General features: G+C 39.6%; 1 protein-coding gene across 2 annotated transcripts in view; it reads left to right on the forward strand.

Moving 5' to 3' along the window:
- DSTN (destrin, actin depolymerizing factor) overlaps positions 1 to 26,936 on the forward strand; it is a 51,196-nt gene that overhangs the window by 17,958 nt on the left and 6,302 nt on the right. For both annotated transcript variants that reach the window (XM_085002871.1, NM_001004031.1), the window contains 1 exon segment: positions 26,281 to 26,588. In XM_085002871.1, the coding sequence (XP_084858997.1) occupies positions 26,281 to 26,588 (308 nt within the window).

Genomic DNA, 26,936 nt, shown 5'->3' on the forward strand with positions numbered 1-26,936 from the left:
GGAACTCCTGATAACTTTAAAGTTTATTAGTTTATTAATTAAAGTGAAATACAATTGGAAGTTCAATTTCTCAGCCATAGTGGCCACATTTAATGGACTTGCTAAACAGGTAGGTGTGGCCACCTTGATGGACTAGCTTCAGACATTATGGATTGACCTCTTTAATTTGTAAGGGAAAGTTAGTATGGGTACCAACACTTTTGTTAATTTGCTGCAGTTCTGCATATGACTGACAGTGCTAAGATGGGGTATGGATTCCTTTTATGGCACTTGGTAAGGTGTTTTCTGAAACTAGACTGTTGAGCCCCATAGGATAGCATATTTCAGTAGCAAGATGCCTCTCCTAGTAGGCTGGAAACAGATGTTTCCAAATGAGCATGAATAAGAGGGCATTCTTAATTATGTTTGTTTGTTTGTGCTTTTTTAGGGCCTTATCCACTGCATATGGAAGTTCCCAGACTAGTTGTTAAATCAGAACTACAGCTGCAGGCCTATGCCACAGCCAGGCAGGATCTGAGCTGTATCTTTAACCTATACCACAGTGCTGGATCTTTGACCCACTGCGTGAGGCCAGGGATTGAACCCGCATCCTCATGGATACTGATTGGATTTGTTTCCCTGCGCTACAATGGGAACTCCTGGTGTTCTTTTTTTTTTTTTTTTTTTTGTCTTTTTGCCATTTCTTGGGCCGCTCCCTTGGCATATGGAAGTTCCCAGGCTAGGGGTCGAATCGGAGCCATAGCCACCAGCCTACGCCAGAGCCACAGCAACGCGGGATCTGAGCTGCATCTGCAACCTGCGCCACAGCTCACAGCAATGCCGATCGTTAACCCACTGAGCAAGGACAGGGACCGAACCCGCAACCTCATGGTTCCAAGTCGGATTCATTAACCACTGCGCCACGATGGGAACTCCTATATTTTCTTTTTCCACATGCATTTTTTATATAATGGAAATTGAATTTCGAGTATGAAACCAATTGAATAGTACCTCCCCTTTGTATATTACAATTTATAGAGTCTTAGAGTGAAAATTCTTTGAGATAGATAAGGCAAAGGTTTGTGTTTTTTTTGTTTTGTTTTTTCCTTTTTTGGCCATTCTTGTGGCATATGAAAGTTCCCAGGCCAGGGATAGAATCCAAGCTGCAGCTGCAAACTGTGCCACAGCTGTGGCAGCGCTTGATGCATAACTCACTGTGCTGGGCCTGGGATTGAACCCACACTGCTTACAAAGAACAGCATTGGATCCCTAACTAGCTGCCGTGCTGCAGCTGTGGCTCAGATTCAATCCCTGGCCTGGGAACTTCCATATGTGTGTGTGGGGGGGGAAATTCTTACATACAGAATCCCCTCAGTAATATCTTTTCTTCTCTTAAAAATGAAACTGAATGGTGTTTGATGCTCATTGGGGCATCCTGAACCATTGAAAAGCACTTGAAAGCCTAATAAATCAAAGAACAATAAATAGGTATTGTTATCTTAGATAACTTATAAGTGTGTTAGGCATTGTGTTACCTTATTGCAATCAGTCCTTAATAGCAACCCAGGGAGGTAGGTATTGTTGTTATTGCTGTTAAACTATACTGAGAAGTGGTTAAGAGCTTTACTTGGTGTCTGGCTGCCTGGAGTTTTGAATCTTGGTTCTACCACTTACTAACTGTTATGACCTTAGACACATTACTGACTGTTCTGTGCCTCAATTTCATCATTCCTCCAAATGGGAATGATAACAGTACCTACCGTCACCACATTCTGGGTGTTGTATATAAAGCAATGTCTGGCATGTAGTAAAGTGCTTATCATTGTTGGCTAAAGTAATAATATTAAACAACCTTAGATCCAAATTAGAGTAACAGTCTTTTCTCTTTATATTCTTTTTTTTTTTTTTAATTTTTTTTTGTCTTTTTGCCATTTCTTGGGCCGCTCCCTCAGCATATGGAGGTTCCCAGGCTAGGGGTCTAATCGGAACTGTAGCTGCCAGCCTACGTCAGAGCCACAGCAACGCAGGATCCGAGCCGCGTCTGTGACCTACACCACAGCTCACGGCAACGCCGGATCGTTAACCCACTGAGCAAGGGCAGGGACCGAACCCGCAACCTCATGGTTCCTAGTCGGATTCATTAACCACTGCGCCACGACGGGAACTCCCTGCTCTTTGTATTCTGATTACACCAGTTCATGCTTCAGTAACTAGATAAAATGAAAAGGGTGGAGGAGTGCATTGGAACATATTTCTAATTATTTCTTTAAGCTGATGTTATTTTACTTGGAGTCATTAATATATGATAATTTTTTATGATCTATTTTTATAATTTGATTTTTCAGGTGACTTGATTCTTGATGTAAAAATACTGTTTTCCAGTCTCAGTTGTATTTTTCCTGAAATAATTAATGGAGAATGAAAGATAGTTCTTCATTACCCTCAAGATTTAGAATAGCAATCATTTATCAAATAAATATTTGAGAAGTTATTATATGCCAAGAACTGACTCAGGTACTAGGGATACAGTACAGAAAAACAAAAAATTCCTTGTAGAAGTTATGTTCTAAAGGGGGGGGTGATAGAAAAAAATGACAAAATTGTATCAGATAATTATTAAGTGCTGTGAAAAAGGATAATCAACAGGGAGTACTAGAAGAGTTGGCTACGTTTGGACAGATTGTTGGGGAAGGCCTCTTAGGAGTGACATTTGAGCTTAAAACTTGCATAGCAAGAAAGCTAGCTAGCCATGTGAAAAACTTCTCAGGCAGAAGGAACTCTGTAAGTAGAAAGGCCTTGAGAAAAGAATGCAGATGACATACCAGAGATTAAAAAAAAAAAAAAAAAAAAGATTTGTGTGGATGGAATTCAGTGAAAAGGGGGGGAGAAAAGTAGGAAATGGATTGTAGGCAAAAGTTAGAACTGGATGAACCTTTCTTTAGGCCAAGGTGAGGACTTTGAGTTTTGTGTGTGTGTGTGTGTGTCTTTTTGCTATTTCTTGGGCTGCTCCCGCGGCATATGGAGGTTCCCAGGCTAGGGGTCTAATCGGAGCTGTAGCCACTGGCCTACGCCAGAGCCACAGCAACGTGGGATCTGAGCCGCGTCTGCGACCTACACCACAGCTCACGGCAACGCCGGATCGGTAACCCACTGAGCAAGGGCAGGGACCGAACCCGCAACCTCATGGTTCCTAGTCAGATTCGTTAACCACTGCGCCACAACGGGAAATCCGAGGGTTTTTTTTAACTTTTTAAGAATTTTTTTTTATTATAATTGATTTTACAGTGTTCTGTCAATTTCTGCTGTACAGCAAAGTGACCCAGTCTCTCCATCATGTTCCATCACAAGTGATTGAAGTTCCCTGTGCTATACAGCAGGATCTCATTGCTTAACCAATGCCAAATGCAGTAGTTTGCATCTGCTAACCTCAAACTCCCAGTCCATCCCACTCCCTCCCCCTCCTGTCCCCAGGCAACCACAAGTCTGTTCTCCATGTCCATGAGTTTGTTTCTTTTCTGTAGATAGGTTCATTTGTGCCATATATTAGATTCCAGATATAAGTGATATCATATGGTATTTGTCTTTCTCTGACTGACTTAGTATGAGAGTCTCTGGTGCCATCCATGTTGCTGCAAATGGCATTATTTTGTTCTTTTTTATGGCTGAGTAGTATTCCATTGTGTATATGTTCCACATCTTAATTCATTCCTCTGTGGATGGACACTTAGGTTGTTTCCATGTCTTGGCTATTGTGAATAGTGGTGCAGTGAATATAGTGGTGCATGTGTCTTTTTCAGTGAAAGTTTTGTCTGGATATATGCCCAGGAGTGGGTTCCTGGGTCATATGGTAGTCTATATTTAGTTTTCTGAGGTACCTCCATTACTGTTTTCCATAGTGGTTGTACCAGTTTACATTCCCAACAAGTGCAGAAGGATTTCCTTTTCTCCACACCCTCTCCAGCATTTGTTGTTTGTAGACATTAATGATGGCCATTCTGATCTGTGTGAAGTGGTAACTTGTAGTTTTGATTTCCATTTCTCTAATAATTAGTGGTGTTGAGCATTTTTTCATGTGCCTGTTGGCTATCCATGTGTCTTCTTTGGAGAAATGTCTATTCAGGTCTTCTGCCCCTTTTTCAGTTGGGTTGTTTTTTTGCTGTTGAGTTGTATGAATTGTTTGTATATTTTGGAGATTAAGCCCTTATCAGTTGCATTCTTTGAAACTATTTTCTCCCATTCCATAGGTTGTGGTTTTGTTTTTTTGATGGTTTTCTTTGCAGTGCAGAAGGTTTTAATTTGATTAGGTCCCATTGGTTTATTTTTGTTTTATTTCTGTTTCCTCTGGAGACTGACCTACGAAAACATTTGTGCAGTTGATGTCAGAGAATGTTTTGCCTATGTTCTCTTCTAGGAGTTATATGGTGTCTTGTCTTATATTTGGGTCTTTAAGCCATTTTGAGCTTACTTTTGTGCATGGTGTGAGGGTGTGTTCTAGTTTCATTGATTTACATACAGCTGTCCAGTTTTCCCACCACCACTTGCTGAAGAGGCTGTCTTTTTCCCATTTTATATTCTTGCCTCTTTTGTCGAAGATTAACTGTCATCATCTGAGTTTATTTCTGGGTTCTCTGTTCTGTTCCTTGACTTGTATGTCTGTTTTTGTGTCAGTACCACACTGTCTGATTGCTAAAGTTTTGTAATATCGTCTGAAGTCTGGGAGAGTTATGCCTCCTGCTTGGTTTTTGATTCTCAGGATTGCTTTGGGAATTCTGGGTCTTTTATGGGTCCATATAAATTTTTGGATTGTTTGTTCTAGTTCTGTGAAAACTGTCATGGGTAATTTGATAAGGATTGCATTGAATCTGTAGATTGCTTTGAGTACTATGGCCATTTTAACAATATTATTCTTCCAATACAGGAGCATGGAATATCTTTCTTTGAATCCTCTTTAATTTCCTTGATTAAATGTTTTGTAGTTCTCTCTTTCACCTCCTTGATCAGGTTTATTCCTAGGTATTTAATTTTTGGGGGGTGCAATTTTATTTTTATTTTTTTGTCTTTTTGCCTTTTCTAGGGCCGCTTCCTGCGGCATATGGAGGTTCCCAGCCAAGGGTCCAGTCAGAGCTGTATAGACACCTGCTTACGCCAGAGCCACAGCAACGCGGGATCCAAGCTGCATCTGCGACCTACACCATAGCTTATGGCAATGCCGGATCCTTAACCCACTGAATGAGGCCAGGGATCGAACCCACAGCCCCATGGCTCCCAGTTGGTTTCGTTAACCACTGTGTCATGACGGGAACACCAGGGGGTGCAATTTTAAAGGGTATATTTATATTCCTTTTCTAGTATTTCATTGTTAATATACAGAAATGCACTGATTTCTGAATGTTAATCTTGTATCCTGCTACTTTGCTAAATTCATTGATCAATTTGAGTAGTTTTTGTGTGGAGTCCTTGGGGTTTTCTGGATATAGTATCATGTCATCTGCATAGAGAGACAATTTTACCTCTTTTCTTCCAATTTAGTACCTTTTATTGCTTTTGTTTGTCTACTTGCTATGGTTAGGACTTCCAATACTATGTTGAATAAAAGTGTTAGCTTACTGTGTGTTCAATATTGTTTCTCAAAGAGGAGTAGAATATTTTTATATTGTAGCTCTTGAAGTAAAAACTGGAAGTAAAGTGTAATTTTTTCCATTCAGGATAATTTATATAAAGTAAGGTATTTGTGCATCAGCAGTTTGTTCCCTTTTTTTGCAAATAGTATTCCATTCCCCACTTGAGGAATGTATTCTTTATTTCATCTCTTAGTGAAAGATAAGGCCAAATGTTGGAGAGGTCTTTTTTCATCTAATACTGATAAATGCTTGAAATAGTCATTCTTTCCCCTTGGATAAAACCACTAATAGATACATCTTATTAGATAGTGCCTTTTTATTTTTTTTCAACTGCAGAATCAAATGCCTTTTTAACAGGGGTGTGGATTGCAGAAGTTTTAAAATATGTTAACTTGTTTTATGGGATATTGATTTCTCTTTGCATAGTGATTACTGTATACAATAATGTCTTATCTGGCATTTATCCTGAAATTAAGTGATGCTTACAAAAATGCTTCTAAAAATAAAATTATATATTTGTAACTTTTGAAACAAAATGCTAAGTAGAAAACTTGTACTGAGTAAACATTTATTAAACAGCTTTAGTCTTGGGTAGATTGATAAAGATACCAGGAATTAAGGTGGTGTCTCGTTGTGGTTTTTATGGTTTTACTGATGATTAGTGATGTTGAGCAGCTTTTCATGTACTTCTTGGCTGTTTGTATGTGTTGGGAAAAAATGTCTGTTCAGACCCTCTGCTCATTTTTTAATTGAATTTTTTTTTTGGCTACTGAGCTGTATGAGTGAGTTCTTTACGTACTTTTGGTTATTATTCATATATGTGATTTGCACATATTTTCTACCATTCAGTTGGTCGCCTTTTCATTTTATTGATGGTTTGTTTCCTTTGCTATGCAGAAGTTTGATACAATCCCACTTATTTTTTGTTTTTATTGCTTTTATTTTTGGAGTCAGATCTAAGATATCCTCACCAAGACTTATGTCTGAGAACTTAACCATTTGTGTTTTCTTTTAGGAGTCTTAAGGTTTCAGATTTTACATTCAAGTCTTTAGTCCATTTTGAGTTAATTTCCTTATGGTTTAAGATAGTGCATTCTTTTGCATGTGGCTGTCTGCTTCTCCCAGCACCATTTATTAAAGAGACTGTCCTTTGCCATTGTACAGTTGACCCTTGACCAGCACAGGTTTGAACTGCATGAGTCCACTTAAATGCAGTTTTTTTCCAGCAAATATGCGCTGTGGTCTACACCATCTGTGGTAGGTTGAATCTGCAGATGTGGAACCATGGATTCAGAGCTCTGACTATAGAATTATATGCAGATATTCAAGTGTGTAGAGTATTGGCACCCCTAGCCTCTGAGTTGTTCAGTGGTCAACTATAATGGTTCTTGGCTCCTCTGATGTAACTAATTGACCATATATGCATTAGAATGCCTGTTATCAAAAAGAAATTGCAAGTGTTGAAGATGTGTAGAAAAGGGAATACTTGTGCACTGTTGGTGGAATGTAAATTGCTACAGCCATTATGGAAATCAGTATGGAGATTCCTCAAAAAATTAAAAATTAAAGAACTGCCATATCCATTCACTTCACTTCTGAGTGTTTATCTGAAGGAAACAGAAACACTGTAAAAGATGTGTGCAACCCCATATTCATTGCAGCATTATTTACAATAGTCAAGACATAGAAACAGCCTAAGAACTCAGCCACTGATGGGATGAGTGGATAAAGAAAATGTAGCCGATATATGCATACACATATAATACATAAATGGAATCTTATTTAGTCATGAAAAAGATGGGCATTTTTCCATTGCAACAAGGTGAATTGAGCTTGAGGGCATTAAGTTAAGGGAAATAAATCAAACAGAGGAAGACAAATACCATATGATCTCAGTTATATGTGGAATCTAAAGAAAAAACCCAAACTCATAGATAGAACAAATTGGTGGTTGCCAGGGGCAGGGGCGCGTGGTGGGTGAAATGGGTGAAGGCAGTCAAAAGGTACAAACTCTGAGTTATAGGTTAAGTCCTGGGAATATAATGTGCAGCATGGTGACTATAATTAATAATACTTATTGGATATTTGGAAGTTGCTAAAAGAAAATCTCAAAAGTTCATCATAAAGAAAACTGTGTGGTGATGGAAGTTAACTAGACTTACGGTGATCATTTCAGAATATATACAAAATTGAATCATTATGTTATACACCTGAAACTAACATAATGAATGCTATGTCAATTATAGCTCCAAGTTTTTTTCTTTGAATTTCTTCCCCATCATGGTTCCATGATGTGATCTACAATGAATTGTCACTTACAAAATTAAATATTGTAAAATTTTTACAAGTTTTTTCTTGTCATTCAGTGATGAGGAGTCTAAAAAATTCGAATTTTATGCAAACAGTATGTCAGAAGACTGAAATTCCAATCTTTATAAAAAAGACAATAGCAGATCTTTTTTTTTTTTTTTTTTTGTCTTTTTGCCATTTCTTGGGCTGCTCCTGCAGCATATGGAGGTTCCCAGGCTAGGGGTCAAATCAGAGCTATAGCCGCCCGCCTACGCCAGAGCCACAGCAACTCAGGATCTGAGCCGCGTCTGCAACCCACACCACAGCTCCTGGCAACGCCGGGTGCTTAACCCACTGAGCAGGGATCGAACCTGCAACCTCATGGTTCCTAGTCGGATTCATTAACCACTGCGCCACAACGGGAACTCTGACAATAGCAGATCTTATCAGGACCAAAATATTTTGAGGGAGATAAATAAAAATTGCTTAGAAGTATTTTTGCCCTTTTTTTCTTCAGAAAACCCTAAAGTTTTGAAATGCAAATTTTTCCTTTGTGTAAAAATGAATAATTGTACTATAAAGAATGAGGGAAAATGTCTTGAAGCCAAGAGTACATACATGTATGTGAACACATTTCAAAAGTTATAAGGGATAATTTTTTTTTTCAAAACCTGAAAAAGTAGATGGTATTTCTTAGAATAGGGTTGGAGAAAAAAAGATACCAAGAGTTCTTGCACCTAAGGAGCGCAGTCTAGCGAGGGAATCAGACAACCAATAGAAATTTCATCCCGTCATTGATAATACTGTGATAGAAACAGTTGTACTTTGTGTTAGCACAGGAAAGGATTGTGTAACAGAATAGAGGTGGTGGTTGAGGGGCTAAGTAAGCATTGCCTTCCCAGAGAAGTACCCAAGCTGCGCCGTGAAAGACCTGGCCAGGTGAAGAGGGGGAAGGTAAAAGCATCACTAGAGAATGTGGCATATTCGGGGACTTAATAAAGGGTTGTGCATGACTGGAATTATGGGATATATATCAGGGAGAAGTGGGAAAGGAGGCTGAAAAGATGGAGCATAAAGAGCTTGACATGGCATGGGTTTTATCCTGGAGGAAACTGGACACTTGAAAAGAAAACAGTAAAGAACAGGGGCCATTTGCCAGTATGCTTAGTATCCCTAGGGTGCTTCTCCCCCCACCCCAATTTTCTGTCTAGTTTTTTTTTTTTGGGGGGGGGGTGAGAAATGGGAGTTTTTTTTCTCTGTCAGGTTTACAAAACTCTTTATTGTTCTTATCTTCTCTTTCTGTCTCCCAGCCAGTGGGGAACCTGTTAAATCTAATAAGACTGCCTATAAAATAAGACTGCTTACAACCTGAGTGAGAGAGAGATTTTTTTTTTTTGGCCGCACTCAAGGCATTTGGGAGTTCCTTGACCAGGAATTAGACCTGAGCCACACCAGTAACCAGAGCCACAGCAGTGACAATGCCAGATCCTTAACCCACTGAGCCACCAGGCAACTCTGAGATAGATTATTATTAGCAGCTTATTAGCAGCTGGGCTTTTATTATATCTAATCTACTTTGACTGTTGAGGTGATTTTTCTGTAGTTTTTTGTTTGTTTGTTTTTTTCTTTTGGTGGTATGAGTGGTGTTTCATCGAATTTAGGTTATCGAATGAATTTTTTTCTCTATGAAGACATAACCGTAAGATCATTTTTGAAACTCTTTAAACATTAAATATAGCTAGTAGAATGAAGTTATCTTTATTGCTGTTATATAAACCTTATGTTTAAAGAGTCTGCATAGGCTATTTCTAGGACATTGTACTTTGCTGTGAGGTGAATGAAGACCTTCTACAATTGGAAATGGGTTGTAAATATGTGTTTGTTTTTTTTTTTTTTTTTCTTTAGGGCCACATCTGAGACATACGGAAGTTCCCAGGCTAGGGGTCAAATCAGAGTTGCAGCTGCCAGCCTATACCACAGCCATGTCACAGCTTATGGCAACGCCGGATCCTTAACCCACTGAGTGAGACTAGGTATCGAACCTCATCCTCATGGATGCTAGTCAGGTTCTTAACCTGCTGTGCCACAGTGGGAACTCTGGGTTGTAAATTTAATACTGTTTAGTCACCCTGGTTTTGGGGAACCAGTGTACTAGGGCAGAGAGTAAACTTGAAACATTTTCTGTTAGCCTTGGTAGTGATTTTGTGCAACTGAAAGACTGATGCTTTTCTCTGGGTGATGCAGCCTCAGGAGACAGGCAGACAGCACTCCTTCCAGCTGCAGACACCTCTCTTAGCTAGTGCAATGTGAACTTAACCTTAGCTCTTTCTTGCCCCCTTGGCCAGGCACCCTTCAACAAGGCACAATTTATAAAACCATACTCAGCAGCTCTGGACATTTTGGATTTATTAAGGGATTAAGAGTTTGTTGTGTGCTTGCCTGACTGGTATATACTACTGGGTAGGGACAGATTTTAGGACAAAGTCTATTAGCTCACCCCATAGGCCCAAGTTTTATCATCGTGAATTTTTGCTTATGGCTGGAGGTGATAGATGTGCTTGAGGACAACCTTCTAAGGTTAAATGTTCCAAATTCTGTTTCAAAGCAGGAGAACACAGCAAATTTTAAAAAAAATTAGTATCTGACTTTATTAAATATTCTTTAAAAATTTTTCTCAATTATAAAATTCATCTGCAATAGCCCTTTGTAATAATACTTAAAATGAAGTTATCTTTATTGCTATTATATAAACCTTATGTTTAAATTCATTATTTAAGTTCTTCACAATATCTATAGCTTTTTTTTCCTCAAGGAGTAAAAAAATTTTTTGTTATACTAACTGTAAGAATTAAAATCTTCGTATAAAGTCAGGCTTTCTTGACAGAAGTTTTATGAGTATTTTTCATTTTTGTAGTTTTGACTTCCAAATTAACATTCAGAATATCCCCCCCCCCAAAAAAAAAAAGTCTATCTCTACTATCTGAATTTCCCCCCGGGATTGCTTCTTTGCTTCCATAGTCAGCCATAATTAATACAGTAAACTAGAGTAGAAATTCTTGCTCTTGGAGGCATTATTTTTATAGTATAGTAACTGAGATTCCTGATGACAAGAAGCATCCATAAAGATAATTAATACACCGTTTTTCCAAGAAAGGAAACTACGTGTTTTATATATTTGTCCAAAACATACTATTTTAGTACATATTGAGTTAATTTTATGTGGAAATATTTAAAAAAGCATATTTCATGTGCTCAACACCCTTGTGGTAGTGGTTGTAGTAATGATGGTGCAGATATAGAACATCTGTATCATCACAAAAAGTTCCGTTGTACAGCATGGTTCTCTGGAACATGGGAATAAGGATTTAGTGATTTGTGGTCAGCCTTCAAGGTGGTAGTGTTGGAGTGTCTTAGCATCATTATTTACATATGGTCCCTATTTTCCTGTTCTCAGTATGATAAGGAAGCCAGAAAGACTTCAGAGAATAATATCCAGAATTCAAAGGATACAGGGTGGCTGCTGAGTGGAATTCAGGAGAGGATCTGAGGGCCTAGATGTTTCTTAAACTATTTTCACTTTTTAAAATTTTACTGGAATATAGTTGACTTACGAAGTTGTGTTGTATTAATTTCAGGCATACAGTTACAAATACATCCATTCCTTTTCAGATACTTTTTCCATCTAGGTTACACCCAGTAGTGGGTAAATTTCCCAGTGCTATACAGAAGGTCCCTGTTACCTGTCCATTCTGTATATAGTAGTGGGGATTGATAAATCCCAACCTGGTTATTTATCTCCTCTCCCCACATTTCCCCTTTGGTAAACTTAAGTTTGGTTTCAAAATCTTTGAGTCTATTCCAGTTTTGTAAGTTCTATTATATCATTTCTATTGGATTACACATATTAGTGATATTTGTCTTTTTCTATCTGACTTAACTTCACTTGGTATGATTTCTGGGTCCATCCATGTTGCTGCAAATGACATTATTTCATGCATGCTTTTTTATGACTGAGTAATATTATATATATGTGTATATATACATATATAGTATGTAAATATATAATACACACATACAATGAAGATAAATATACCACATATTCTTTACGTAGTCCTTTGTTGATGGGCACTTTGGTTTCTTCCATGTCTTGACTATTGTAAATAGTGCTGCAGTGAACATTGGGATGCATGTGTCTTTTAAAATTATGGTTTTCTCTGGATAGATGCCCAGGAGTAGGATTGCTGGATCATATGGTAGCTCTGTATTCAGCTTTTTAAGGAACCTCCATACTGTGCTCCATAGTGGTTGTACCAGCTTACCTAACAGCGTAGGAGGGTTCCCTTTTCTCCACACCCTCTCCAGCATTTATTGTTGGTAGACTTTTAGATGATGGCCATTCTGACTGGTGTTAGGTGATATTCATTGTAGTTTTGATTTGCATTTCTTTTTTTTTATTTTCCCACTGTACAGCAAGGGGGTCAGGTTATCCTTACATGTTGATTTGCATTTCTTAGTATTTAGTGATGTTGAATTCCTGTTGTGGCTCAGTAGGTAAAGAACCCGACTAGTATCCATGAGGATACAGGTTCTATCCCTGGCCTTGCTCAGTGGGTTAAGTATCCTTTGTTGCCACAAGCTGTGGCATAGGTCATAGATGGAACTTGGATCTGGCATTGCCGTGGCTATGGCATAGGCCAGCAGCTCTGGTTTGACCCCTAGCCTGGAAACTTCATATGCTGCAGGTGTGGCCCTAGGAGGGGAAAAAAAAAAATCAGTGATGTTGAGCATCTTTTCATGTGCCTTTTTGCCATCTCTCATCTTTGGAGAAATGTCTGTTTAGATCTTTTGACCATTTTTAAAATTGGGTTGCTTGTTTTTTTCATAGAAAGCTGTATGAGATGTTTGTATATTTTGAATATTAATCCCTTGTTGGTAGTCCCTTATTGGTTGCTTCATTTGCAAAGATTATTTCCCATTCTGTGAGTTGTCTTTTCATTTTATTTATGGTTTCCTTTGCTGTGCAAAAAGCTTCTAAGTTTAATTAGGTCCTATTCTGTTTTGTTTGCTTTTAATGGCCTCACTCATGGCATATGGAGGTTCCCAGGTAAGGGGTCAAATCAGAGCTACAGCTACCAACGTATGCCACAGCCATGCAGGATCCAAGCAACATCTGAGACTTACACCACAGCTCAGGGCAACACTGGATTCTTAACCCACAGAGCGAGGCTGGGGATTGAACCTGAATCCTCATGGATACTAGTTGGATTTATCTCCATTGTGCCACAATGGGAACTCCTAGGTCCCATTTGTCTATTTTTGCTTTTATTTTCATTACTCTAGGAAGTGAATGAAAAAAAAAATATTGCTTTGATTTATGTCAAAGAGGGCTCTGCCTGTGTTTTCCTCTAGGTCACTCATTCTTTTTTATTTGAACTTAAAGTGGTTTGTAGGGAATAAATTAGATGTATGTATTCAGCACCATCATCTTGACACAGGAACGTGTGAGGTCCTTAAACCTTATATGTAGAAATGTCCCTGAAGCACTTACCACTCTCATTTTATTTGTTGTCCTAATATTAAGGCTCAGAGGCACTGGTTACACTAGTCAGAATCTTAATATTTTGTAGTCAGTGGTTTTCCATTTCTTTTAGCCCTTGTGCAAGGCATGATGTAAATAAAAGATAATTGTGAACCCATTTTTAAATTCCCCAGCTCTTTTGATTAGCTGTTATGCTGGGTGTTTGAGTTAGTAGGTTCAGAAAGGAACTAATTAATGCCTTTTTTCCTTCCAGATGTTTCTAAATTTGGTATTTGTCTGCTTTGCGATATCCTACTTTCAAATATTTCAAACTCTCTTAGCTTAAGTAATTTTTTTGGCTGCGCCCACAGCAAGTGAAAGTTCCTAGGCCAGAGGTTGAACCTGCGTGACAGCAGTGATCTGAGCCACAGCAGTGGCAATGCTGGACCCTTAACCCACTGAGCGACCAGGGAACTCCATCACTTAAATGATTTTTAAAAAATTGAATAATTTTCTGTGGCAAGACAGTAGCTTCATTCCTGTTTTTTTTTCCCATTTGATTGGGTAAAGTGTAGATGACATCAATTACGGAGCCAGTCAGGTGTCCTACTTAAGTTTAGTGGTACGTAGACCACTGTTTTTAATATTTTGGTGTAGGATGGGCTGCTGTAAGCCATTACATTTCATTTTTGGACTAGTTGTTTAATCGAATAGAAAACTTGATGCTTCTTTCAGAGATTACCACTCTTAGCTAGAATGGAGAGTTGATGTGTTAGGTGTGTTTCTGTCATCTGTAGCTTTAAAATACCCCATGTTTCATATTCTTTGCAGCTTTTATATCCCCCCTTTTCTTGTGAGAAGTAACTTTATTTAGGTATGTACGCTGAGTGGGTGTTGAGTATAAAGGCATTCATTTCATCTTTGAATCAGTGTTTTACAAAAGCTCTGCCAGAGGAGACTCAGCTTTGAGATCCATTATGCTTCAAAACAGGTTAAAACTGGTAGTCAAGTGAGATAAAACACAGTGGAATAATAATTTAACAACATCTATTTTGACATGGTGGAATTCTAAAAGCAACTGTTATTCTGCACTGGTCAGTGGTACAGAACTGAGAGAAACTGAAGTGGTGGATAACATATCTTTTTAAGGTAATCACAAAGCACTTGTAATAGCAGTCTATTTTTGCTCTCAAGTTTTTCTTTCCCAACTGTGCAGCAAATTTTGGTCTTATTTCAGAGTATCCTTTAATGGTCTTTATTGTTAAAACTTTGCAGTCGAATATAAATAACTCTTTAGAAATAAATTTAGAATTGAAGCCAAACTTGTTTTTTTCTTAAAAAATAAACTTTGGATTTCTTGACAGCTGAGCAGTTAATGTGTTAGTAATTAACATGTTAGAGAATACTGAAAACTAAGATTTATGGGAGAAAATCTTTCCTATTAGGTAAAAGCACAGTGAACAAATGATTCTCTCAGTGTTACAACTTTTTTAATCACTGTAATGTCTCTGTGATAACAGATCCACTGAATTTAGTACTCTTATAGGAATTCTTAACCCATCATGATAGATGACCTATGTTTTGGTATAATTGGCAGCATTTGTAATGCTATATATCATATTTGTTTGAAGTAGCATTTTCAAACAAATATGATGAAGTAGTCTATAGATAAAGGATGTATAGACTTTACCAGGACTCTGTGCGGCCCCAAAAATCTTTGACTTTGGACCTATTAGTTTTGTAAAGTACTCTTAACACTACTGCTTCTTTAAAACAATTAAACCTATAGGCAAAGAAGTAAAATGGCAATGAGCTTAGATTTTATTATATTTCTTGAATTTTTAGAGCAGTTTTAGCATTTAGTGATCTTCACCTGGAGCTTGTCAAAAATTCAGAATCTGACTCCACCCTGGATATTCTGAATGAGAATCTGAAAAATCTGCATTTTAACAGGATCCCCAGATGATAATACTGATCTAGTGCATGCCCCTAAATACATCAGTTGACGGATCTGATTTACTTCAGAGATGTTCCCAAGATGACACAGCTGGTTAGTGGAGGAGCTTGGGGGACTGTTGCTCTCATATTTCTGGTGCTTTAATTTCCAAGTTACCTTTTTTTGGGCCTCTAGAAAGTTAATAAACTGTAGTTGCGTAAGGATTAGTTTATCTTTTTTCCATCCCACTTGTCTTTACCTCAGCTTTCCAGTTCACCCCCCAGAATCAAAGGTGGCAGAAGAGTCCTGCCAGTGTCCCTGAGTTGATGAGGGAGGGAGGGGCCAGGGAGCTGCCCTCCAGGCTGAAGGAGCCATTTCCCCTGCCTTTTCAGTCTGCCCTCATGGTTTTAGTTCTGCTTTATGAAAATCATTATCTGGAATCTAGGGACCAGGTGTTTAATCTTCCATATCAAGTATATTCAAAGTAAATACTAAGGTAAGGTCTAACACTTAAGCATATTTTATTCATTACGTCTGAATTTGATATATATCCTACTTGGAAGACTTTTTTTTTTTTTGCTACTTTCAAGGGCAAAAATTTAGTGTTACAGCATTATTAGTCATAAAGAACCTTCTCTAACATCAGGGTCTCTAAAGCCACCACAATGGGAAGATTAGAAAATGAGCATTTGGTATTTATCAGCTTTCTGATCACTAAGCTAAACACTTCATTCTGACTCCTTTCTTTCCACCCTCCCTTGCCGGCCAGGGTTGTCAGTTGATGGTTACCCACATGGTATCTGCACTGCCCTTCTTGAACTGTTCACACTACCCCAGGCCTTGACCGCCTCTTGCCTTGCTTACTGAATTAGCCTTTTTTGCTGGTCTCCTTGCCACAGTTCTCTTCCTGTATCTTGTCATCTTTATTTTTAAAAATTGCCTTCAAACTCCGAGCCTGCCATCATTGGTGGGCTCTTTCCTTGGAAGTCACCCAATCCATGTCTCAGTTTCTTCCTCTCATGTTGTGTGTGCTGGGTTCTGTTTGTCAGGAACCATCTTTTCTTTTTCTTTTTCTTTTTTTTTTTGCTATTTCTTGGGCCGCTCCTGCCCAAGGTTCCCAGGCTAGGGGTCTAATCGGAGCTATAGCCACCAGCCTACACCAGAGCCACAGCAACGCGGGATCCGAGCCGCGTCTGCAACCTACACCACAGCTCACGGCAATGCCGGATCGTTAACCCACTGAGCAAGGGCAGGGACTGAACCCGCAACCTCATGGTTCCTAGTCGGATTCGTTAACCACTGCGCCATGACGGGAACTCCAGGAACCATCTTTTCATCCTTTCAGCCCCCTTATTTTGGGGTGCTTTAAGTCAGCTTACATGTGAAACCCTCCCTGACTTACCTGCCTCCCTGCCTGGCCCCGGTTTAATCCATCCCTTAAAGGGATTTTAAATATCCTTTTGTTGGAGTTTACCAAGGAATAAAGAATGTTTTACCAAGTATTGAAGTATTGTTTCTGCTGTCTTTATCTTCCTTAATCCATTTCCTTGGGGGTTTGATTCGTCTTTAATTTCCTCAGGGGAAGACAGAAGTGAACAAGACAGACTTGTAGTCTTAAGGAACTTACAGCCCATTTGGGGAGACAGTCAAATAATCTTAAAGATAGGACATTGAAACTGTAGTAAGGGTTATGGGCTGGAGACACATGATCTCGTGGAAGCATGTGATAGCAGTTTTGACCCAAACAGCATGTTCTTAAAGTGAAAATTGATCTGGGATCTGAAGAGTGAATTAGGCAAAAAAGGGTAGAGAAGCAGCATCCAGGCACAGTGTACAGTGGGAGTAAGGCCCTGAGCTGAGAGGGCGCATAAAACCAGCTGAGAGAAGGCAGGGGAGTGAGATTCAGAGCATGGAGGTATAAGGTAAGGCTGGAGAGGTGGGGAGGGTCAGATGGTGCATGCTGAAGAATTATTACTATTTTACCCTCAGATCCTCGGAAAGCCACTGAAGTTGTTTTAAACATGTGATCGGATTCCTGTTGCAGATCTCTGGCTGCGGTGTTGGGAATGAATTGGAGAGCGGAGGGGATCCTAGTGGGCATGAGCAGTCTGTTGTATTTGTGGTAACAAATTAGACCCCACACCTCGATGCCTTAAGACAGTAAAGGTTTATGTCTATCCTACAGTTCATTGGGGTTGGGCAGCCCTCTTCTGTCCTGAAGTGTGTCTGCCAAGGTCATATTTGCAGGGGAAGACGGCTTGAGGATCAGTTTTAAAGTGCCAGGCCTGGAAGTGGCTTATATCCCCTGTGCCCCCCTCTTCCTGAGCAGATCTCAGTCAGTGGTCCCAACTGAACTTGCGGGGAAGTCTGGGGGAATGTAGTCTTCCTGTGTGCCCAGGAAGAGTGGGGTGCTACATACCCTCGTCTCCCTCCCCCTCAACTTCTTGAGAAATTATTGTAACAGTTCAGAGGATAGGTAGTGATTGCTTGGGCTGGTAGAGTGTCAACAGAAATGGAGAGAAATTAATGTCTTGGAGAAGGATGTAGAAATTCAAAGAGCTAAGTGAGGTGAGGGTAAAGGAATTGTTGTGGCCATCTCTTAGATTTGGGTCTAATATGAAACTAGGATGGTGCTGTGTCCTAAGAAAAGAAGATGGATGAGAAAGAGACCAGCTTGTGTTCGATTTTGGACATGCTGAACATTAGATCTCTTTGAAATATCCAGTGGGGGATGTTAGGAAATTGGGTGTAAAGGCTGCAAGCTCAGAAAAGCAGAGGTCTGAACTCTGTGTGGTCATTGGATTAGATGATTGAAACCTGGAACTTGGGATAAAAGCTCCTTGACAGATTGCAGAATGCTTCCTTTCTACCTACACCGCCTCTGGCGTCTGGTTTCTGCCGTCTCATCTCTGACCTCAGCTAACCTTTAGAGGTCCTTGGATCCCTTTTGCTGGTCCTTAGGCAATTCCCCTTGGAACTCTTTAATAGTGATTCTAAATCTTTACCCTCCCTCTTCCTATTTTAGAGGAATAAAGGTATATCCTTGTCTAAAAGACTGACTCCCTGGTCTGTGCCCTGGATCTCATCAGTGTCTTTAAAGTTCTCTGTTGGCTATAAGTGGCTAAGAGTATTCACTGGAGCCAGATTGCCTGAGTTCACATCTTAGTTCTGTCAGTTTTGTGTGACCCTGGCCACGTTTCTTAATCTTTCTATGACTCTGTTTCCCCATCTATAGGATACAAATAATAATAATAGCTATCTCATAGAATTGTGATTTGGAAGTGTCTGACACTAGAAGTACTCAATTTACTATTTTTCTTCTTTTTCTTTAGTATTTTGGCTTTCTCTCTCTTGTTCCTTCAAGCTCTTAAACTTGTAACGTGGTCACAGCCCCCCAGTTGAAGACAACTTCCATGGAGTTAGCATGCAGTCTTTGTCCTTTAGCTTGCCGGTAATGCTCCTGTGCTTGTTCTACCCCAGTTTCCTGTGGATCCCCAGCTCATTACCCAGACTTCTGCCCCATGCCTCCAATCTCCTGACATACTCAGAGGCCCAGTTGTCAGACCCAGTGGTCTGTTTTTCTTTTTAAAACAATTTTAAAAATTATAGTTTATTTACAATGTTGTGTCAATTTTTGCTCTACAGTAACATGACTCAGTCATACATATATATAGATTCTTTTTTTAAAAAAAAAGTTCTGGAGTTCCCGTCGTGGTGCAGTGGTTAACAAATCCGACTAGGAACCATGAGGTTGTGGGTTCGGTTGCTGCCGTTGCTCAGTGGGTTAAGGATCCGGCGTTGCCGTGAGCTATGGTGTAGGTTGCAGACGCGGCTCGGATCCCGCGTTGTTGAGGCTCTGGTGTAGGCTGGTGGCTACAGCTCTGATTGGACCCCTAGCCTGGGAATCTCCATATGCCTCGGGAGCAGCCCAAGAAATAGCAAAAAGACAAATAGACCCCCCGCCCCCCCCCCGCCAAAAAAAAAGTTCTTTTCCGGAGTTCCCGTCGTGGCACAGTGGTTAACGAATCAGACTAGCAACCATGAGGTTGCGAGTTCGATTCCTGCTCTTTCTCAGTGGGTTAAGGATCTGGCATTGCTGTGAGCTGTGGTGTAGGTGTTGAAGATGCAGCTCGGATTCCACATTGCTGTGGCTCTGGTGTAGGCCAGTGACAACAGCTTCAATTAGATCTCTAGCCTGGGAACCTTCATATGCCATGGGAGCAGCCCTAGAAAGAAAAAAAAAATTTATTTTCCATCATGGTCTATCCCAGGAGATTGGATTGAGTTCCCTGTGCTGTACAGCAGGACCTCATTGCTTATCCATTTTAATGTAATAGTTTGCATCTGCTATCCCCAAACTCCCAGTCCATCCCAGTCCCTCCTACTTCCCCTTGGCAAATCTGTTCTCCATGTCTGTGGGTCTTGTTTCTATTTTGTAGATAGATTCATTTGTGCTATGTTTTAGATTCCACATACAGGTGATGCCATATGGTATTTGTCTTTGTCTTTCTGACCTGAACTTCACTTAGTATGAGAATCTCTAGTTGCATTCATGTTGCTGCATATGGCATTATTTTGTTCTTTTTATGGCTGAGTAATATTCCATTGTATACATGTACCACATCTTCTTAATCCATTCCTCTGTGGATGGACATTTAGGTTGTTTCCATGTCTTGGCTTCTGTGAATAGTGCTGGAATGAACATGAGTGTATGTGTCTTTTTAGATTGTAGTTTTGTCCAGATATATACCCAGGAGTGGGATTGCTGGATCATAGTGGTGGTTCTGTGTTCAGTTTTCTGAGGAACCTCCAAACTGTTTTCCATGGTGGTTGAACCAATTTGCATTCCCACCAACAGTGTAGGAGGGTTCCCTTTCCTCCCCAGTGGTCTGTTTTCACTCGTTCTCAAACTTCAGTTTCTGGTATTGATGACCTGAAAATATCCTCCGTTGGCTTCTAGGATGCTGTTTTCTCTCTTACTTTTCCTTCTTAGCTTTCTGATTATTTCTTAGCTCCCTTGACTTGTTTTCCTTTCGCTGCTTATTGTTGATATGCCCCCATAGTATTGAATTTAGTCCAAAATATCTGTCAGGTGAAGCCTTCCTGTTAGATTCATGGTTGTATTTCCAGTTGCTCCATGGACATCTTTACCTAGATGTCTTGCACATTCTTCAGCGTTAACTTGTTAAACTGCCCCTCCTCCTACTTCCGTAAAATATTACCGTCTCTCTAGTCATCAGTGCAGAGAATCCAGCGTTGCCTGTGATGCTGCTCCTTCATGTTTCACTCAGCGATATTGGCTCCACTGTGAAATGTCCTTGGATTTCTTTTTGTTTTCAAGTCCACTGCTGTAGTTCAGAGCTTTCTATGGATGTTTGTGATTACCTCAGACAGGTCTTCCTTGTGTCCAGTGTCTCTGTCAGTTTCTCCTTCACAGTCTTCTGTGTTAATTTCCTCAAGCGATAAATGTAAGTAGTATTCTCCTCATCAGAAACCCCCATAGACCTCATTTCTGATAGGACAAAGCCCAAATTCCTCTTTACTAGGGCTTTAGAGGTGCCTGTAAGTTATAGCTAGACTTGGCTGAGATTAGTTGCATTTTGATTGCAGAATATGTATTTACTTTCTTTTTTTAATTACTGGTACATAATTAGTTTGATTAATTCCCAAGTCAGAATAGAGTGCTGTTTGAAGTACTTCACTTAGCTATTGACAGATATATTCAGATATTAATTGGTTGGATAATAAGGCTTCAAGTGTTGCCTTCATTCCTTGTAAAGATGGGCTTAGTCAAATGTGATTTACAAATCAACCTTATGGACTAGAGAGAGGAATTGGGATCTGTTTCTATTCTTAATTTTCATCACTGGATATTTTGTTTATCTCAAAAAATGAAAATGAAAATTAATTTGCTTAACATAGATGAACTGTGAAGATCTGAACGATACTACTCTGAAAGCAGTAATACAAGGTTTAAGAAAGTGATTTTTTTTTTTCCCTCCTTTTTTAGCCACCCTGCGAAATATTGAGTTCCTGGGCCAGAGATCAGATTCTAGCTGCAGTTGCAATCTAGGCTGAAGCTTAGGCAACACGGGTCCTTAGCCCACTCTCCTGGGCCTGGGATTGAACCTATGCTGTAGAGATACCACCCATCCTGTTGTGCTACAGCAGGAACTCCTAAGAAAGTGACTTTTAAAAATAGGAAAGTGGTGAGATTGTATAGCTTTTGAGGTAGTTTTCTAGTCTTAATTTTCTATATCTACCACTTTGTTAATTTAGAGTGAAATGTTCCTTTATAAACAAACTATGGATTAGATTAGATAGGATTGAAGTGTATTATGATTAGATGTGGACTAGATTAGATGAGATTGAGGTGTATTAATTCTCTTTTAATGATTGAGATGATTAAATGGCACAGTTACCTTAATACTAAGAATCTGTTAGGATCAGTAGTGTATTTTAACCCCCAGAGTTCTTCTATTTAAAGTAACAGCTTTATTAAGAGATAATTGACATATCATAAAGAACTATTAACTGGTTTTCAGTGTATTTCCACAGTTGTGCATCCATCACCACCATCAAATTCTGGGTGAAGCCCCATACCCATTAGTAGTTTTCATCCCCTCTCAGCCACTGGAAACCATTTATCTACTTCCTGTCTGTGGATTTGCCTGTCTTGAACGTTTGATGGAAATAGAATCATGATATGTATAGCCTTTGATATCTGGTTCTTTCATTTAGCATAATGTTTTCAAGGTTCGTTATATTTTAGCAGGTATTAGTACCTCATTCTCTTATGGCTGAATAATATTTCATTGTTATGAATATGCCACACTTTGCTTATCCATTCATTAGCTGATAAACATTTAGGTTCCATTTGGCTGTAATGAATAATGCTACTATGAACTTTTATGTTTAGGTTTTTGTGTGGATATATGTTTTTATTTCCCTTGTGTATATGCTTAGGAGTGGCATTGCTAAGTGTTAACTCCATATTTAACTTTTTGAGTAACTACAGGACCATTTCCTTAAGCAGCCGCATCATTTTACAATTCTTTCGGTGGTGTTTAAGGGTTTGTTTCTTTTCTTTTTTTTGCTTTTTAAGGCTGTCCCCAGGCTAGGGGTCAAATCAGAGCTACAGCTGCCAGCCTACGCCACAGCCACAGCAACGCAAGATCCAAGCTGCATCTTCACCTACAACCACAGATCACGTCATCACTGGCTCCTTAACCCACTGAACAAGGCCAGGGATTGAACCCACATCCTCATGGATACTAGTCGGGTTTGTTACCTCCGAGCCATGACAGGAATTCCAAGGGTTCGAGTTTTGCAACAATGTCACCAGCATTTGTTAGTGTCTTTTTTGTTAATAGCCATCCTAGTGGGTATGAAGTAGTTTTTCATTGTGGTTTTGATATACATTTCTGTAATGACTAATGACGTTGAACATTTTCTACAAGTGCTTGTTGGCCATTTTAAAAACATTCTTTGGGGGAATTCCCATTGTGGTGCAGTGGGTTAAAGGATCTGGCATTTCTGCAGCTGTGATGTAGGTTGTAGTTGTGGCTCGGATTTCAAAGCCTGGCCCGGGAACTTCCATATGCTGTGGGTGCAGCCATTAATAAAATTTTAAAATTCTTTGGAGAGTTCCCAAGTGGCATAGCAGGTTAAGGATCTGGTGTTGTCAGTGCTGTAGCTTGGGTCGCTCCTGTGGCACAGGTTCAATCCCTGGCTGTGGAACTTCTGCATATTGTGGGTATGTCCCCCCAAAAAAAAAAAAAAAAAAAATCTTTGGGAAAACGTCTGTTCAAATCCTTTGCCCATTTTTAAATTGGGTTCTCTATCCAATTTTTTGTTGGTTTTCATTTTTTGTTGTTATTTTCATTTTTCATTGTTGTTATAAGGGTTCTTTATATAGTCTGGATACAGGTTTCTTATTGAATATATGATTTATAAATATTTTCTCCCTATGTGTGGGCTATCTTTTCATCTCACATTTTAATTTCTTGATCCAATAATGACGTTAATTTTTTTTTTATCTTTATGTTGTATTTTAATGTGAGTTGATGAAAATGAAGGACAAAGCCTCTTGGATAAAATGCAGAGGTCCTACCACCAAAATAAAAGTTTGTGAACCCTTTTTATGGGAAAAAAAATCTTTTTCCATTGCCCCTCCTTTGATAGTAAAACACCATTGCTTGTTACATCCTGATCGCGGCCTGTAATTTTAGCACTTGGCACAATTTGTAATTATAGATTTCTGTTTAATTATTTTCCTAATATCGTTCTCCCTCTCTCTACAGTTACTATCTCCATGACAGAGGAACTGTCTTCTGTACCATTAGGTACTTAGCACCAATACCGATGACTGGCACTCAATAAATATTGAAGAAGAAACAAATGAGTGTCACAAATCGAAGTCAGTCCTGAATACAGAGAGTTACTATAAAACAAGTGCAATTATTCATCAGGACACAATCTATATCTTGATAAACTATGGCAGGTGCACAGAATTCCAGAGTCTGGTCCAGTCCAGGTTGGGAGAACAGCCTTACGCAGGCAGCCTAGGATCTGTACCAGTCACTGACCTTTTACCCATTTCCAGGATACATTCTCCTCTGCCCAAGGAAGAGGCCAACTAAGAAGTTCTGCATCTATTCCTGTCCCTACTAGAGTTCTCCTTAAACTCTCCTGGCCACAGATGGATCAAACTTAACCTGATCTTCAGCCCTATAAAAGGCTTTTGGCCAATTAACAATTTTTTTTGAGGGGGGGTCTTTTGTCTTTTTAGGGTCGCACCAGCAGCATATGGAGGTCCCAGGCTAGGGGTCGAATCTGAGCTATAGCTGCCGGCCTACGCCACAGCCACAGCAGCACTGGATCTGAGGTGCGTCTTCGACCCACACCACAGCTTACAGCAACCCTGGGCCCTGAACCCACTGACCAAGGCCAGGGATTGATCCCGCATCTTATGGATACTAGTCAGGTTGGTTCATTAACCACTGAGCCATGACAGGAACTCCCAATTAACATTTTTTTAGCCCACCTCTCTTTCCTGCCTTTTCTCTTTTACCTATTGTCTCCTGGTGATCTTGGTCAGATTTCCCTCACTTTTTATTGACTGTTTAAATCTGTCTCCAGTTTGTCTTTTTATCCACAAACTAGCAAATGTACATTAGTATTTACATAGGATGTGAAAACTGCCCAAAGCAATATGGTACTACTGTACCTGTTAGAGCTATTTAGACTAAAGGAACAAAAGTTAACTCTGGGTGACTTAAACCAAAAGCAGTGTTGTAGAGGGACATGTGGTAGAATCCAAAGACAAAGAGAAGGATCAGGCCTCAAGGAGGAAACAGGGCAGCTTTGAGTGTCATGGTAGCAGGAAATAACAATCAGATTCCCCATGACGTTAATTTTGAGTGTCATTAATATTTTGGCATTGTTTAGTATTTAAATTTTCTTAAGTTCATAATTCTTGCTTTAGAAAAGCTAATATGCAAACCAAAGTAGTTCATGAAACATAAAAAATAAGAGATATTATAAAGTTATGGAAGTAGCACATTCCTTAAAGAGGATGAACAGATCAGAAACTGATTTTATAGCTCTTACTATCAAGATCTTGTGTAACTGCTTCCTCATTTCAAATAGCAAGTATAACATGACAAAAGTTTATTTTTTCTGATCAGTATAATTTTAAATTAAGCCTCTTTTACAGCAGTAAATCTTATTTATATAATCGACATATGTAAGCTTAAGGCTTACACAGTGTTGATTTTTGATACGTTTGTATGTTGCAATATGATCGCACACCTCTATTACATCACATAATTATATTTTGTGTGTGTGTGGAAGCAATTAAGATATAGTCTCCTAACAATCTTTTCTTTTTACGGCCACACCTGTGGCATATGGAAATTCCCAGGCTAGGGGTGGAATCAGAGCTACAGCTGCCAGCGTATGCCACAGCCACGCCAGATCTAAGCTGTATATTCGACCTATACCACAGCACATGGTACTGCTGGATCCTTAACCCACTAAGCGGGGCCAGGGATCAAACTTTGGCCTTGTGGATACCAGTTGGGTTTGTTACTGCTGAGCCACAATGGGAACTCCCTAGCAATCTTATTTATTCTAATTTTAATTTAAAACTTGGAGATTTTAAAGGTGTATGACTAATATATTACTGGATATTAATCATAAAATTTTGACATGTAAGTAGTACAAAGACCTTTTAATTCTTCTTTTATTAGAAAAATATACACTGTAGGAGTGGGGTTTTTCAGCCACTCTGGCCACCTGTTACACGTTGTGAAAAGAACGTGGGGGTATTATTAACACCCTAACTGGAGAGATGACTATGCCCTAGTCAGGGCTCTGAGCAACCTCTATAGGAAGAAAGCAGTCCAGTGCCAGGAAGCACTGTCTTCCAGGTTTAGGGCTAGAGGGGCTATTATAGCTGAATCTTTACTTATTTCTGCAGGATGGTGACAGATTCCAATGACTGAAATCAGTGTCTGCAACTCAGGGTCCTCCCCCACCCTTTAAATTCTTTTTACGGTTGCACCTGTGGCATATGAAAGTTTCCTAGGCTAGGGGTTGAATCAGAGCTGTAGCTGAGGCCATAGCAACGCAGGATCCAAGCTACATGTGTGACCTGCACCGCAGCTTATGGCAGTGAAGGATCTCTAACCCACTGAGCGAGGCCAGGGATTGAACCAGCGTCCTCATGGATACTGGTCGGGTTCTTAACTCGATGAGCCACAGCAGGAACTCCAGCAGCTCAGATTTTCTAGTTTTCCTTATTAGGTGATAAATACACCTTACAAATTTTTAAGTGTATGCCAGTCTATAACCAGAAGTTTCATAGTGTTTTTTATTTGGCATGATAAAAATTGTGAGCCTCTTTCAGATTTTCTTCTCCCCTCTCATTCTAGGCTTCAGGAGTGCAAGTTGCTGATGAAGTATGTCGCATTTTTTATGACATGAAAGTTCGGAAGTGCTCCACACCAGAAGAAATCAAGAAAAGAAAGAAGGCTGTCATTTTTTGTCTCAGTGCAGACAAAAAGTGCATCATTGTAGAAGAAGGCAAAGAGATCTTAGTTGGAGATGTTGGTGTAACCATAACCGATCCTTTCAAGCATTTCGTGGGGATGCTTCCTGAGAAAGATTGTCGCTATGCTTTGTATGATGCAAGCTTTGAAACCAAGGAATCCAGAAAAGAGGAGTTGATGTTTTTTCTGTGGTAAGCATTGTTGAAAATATTGAGCCTCTGTAAAACTCAGAGTTAATCTCTTATTGTTATTGTAGCACCTCACCAGGTTCTCCAACACGCTGAGCCAGGAACTAGCCTCCCACTTGTGTCTCTTTGGTTTGCTGCTCTTGACATTGGTGCTCTCGTTGCCTCCAGCTGTAATTTGCTCTGAGATCACACCATCTAGTAGGGGAGCTGCTAGCCACTTGTGGCTATTAAAATTAAATAAAATTTAAAATTCAGTTTCTTAGTCGAATGGCCGTATTTCAGATGCTCTGTAGCCACGGGTGACTACCTTGATGGGTGGCACAGATGTGGAACATTTCCATCATTGCAGAA

This window comes from Sus scrofa, chromosome 17 (assembly GCF_054392235.1).
Source record: "Sus scrofa isolate SSC_HxYL_T2T_F1_AM1 chromosome 17, Sscrofa_HxYL_maternal_Yorkshire_Landrace_v2.0, whole genome shotgun sequence".
Taxonomy (NCBI): Eukaryota; Metazoa; Chordata; class Mammalia; order Artiodactyla; family Suidae; genus Sus; species Sus scrofa.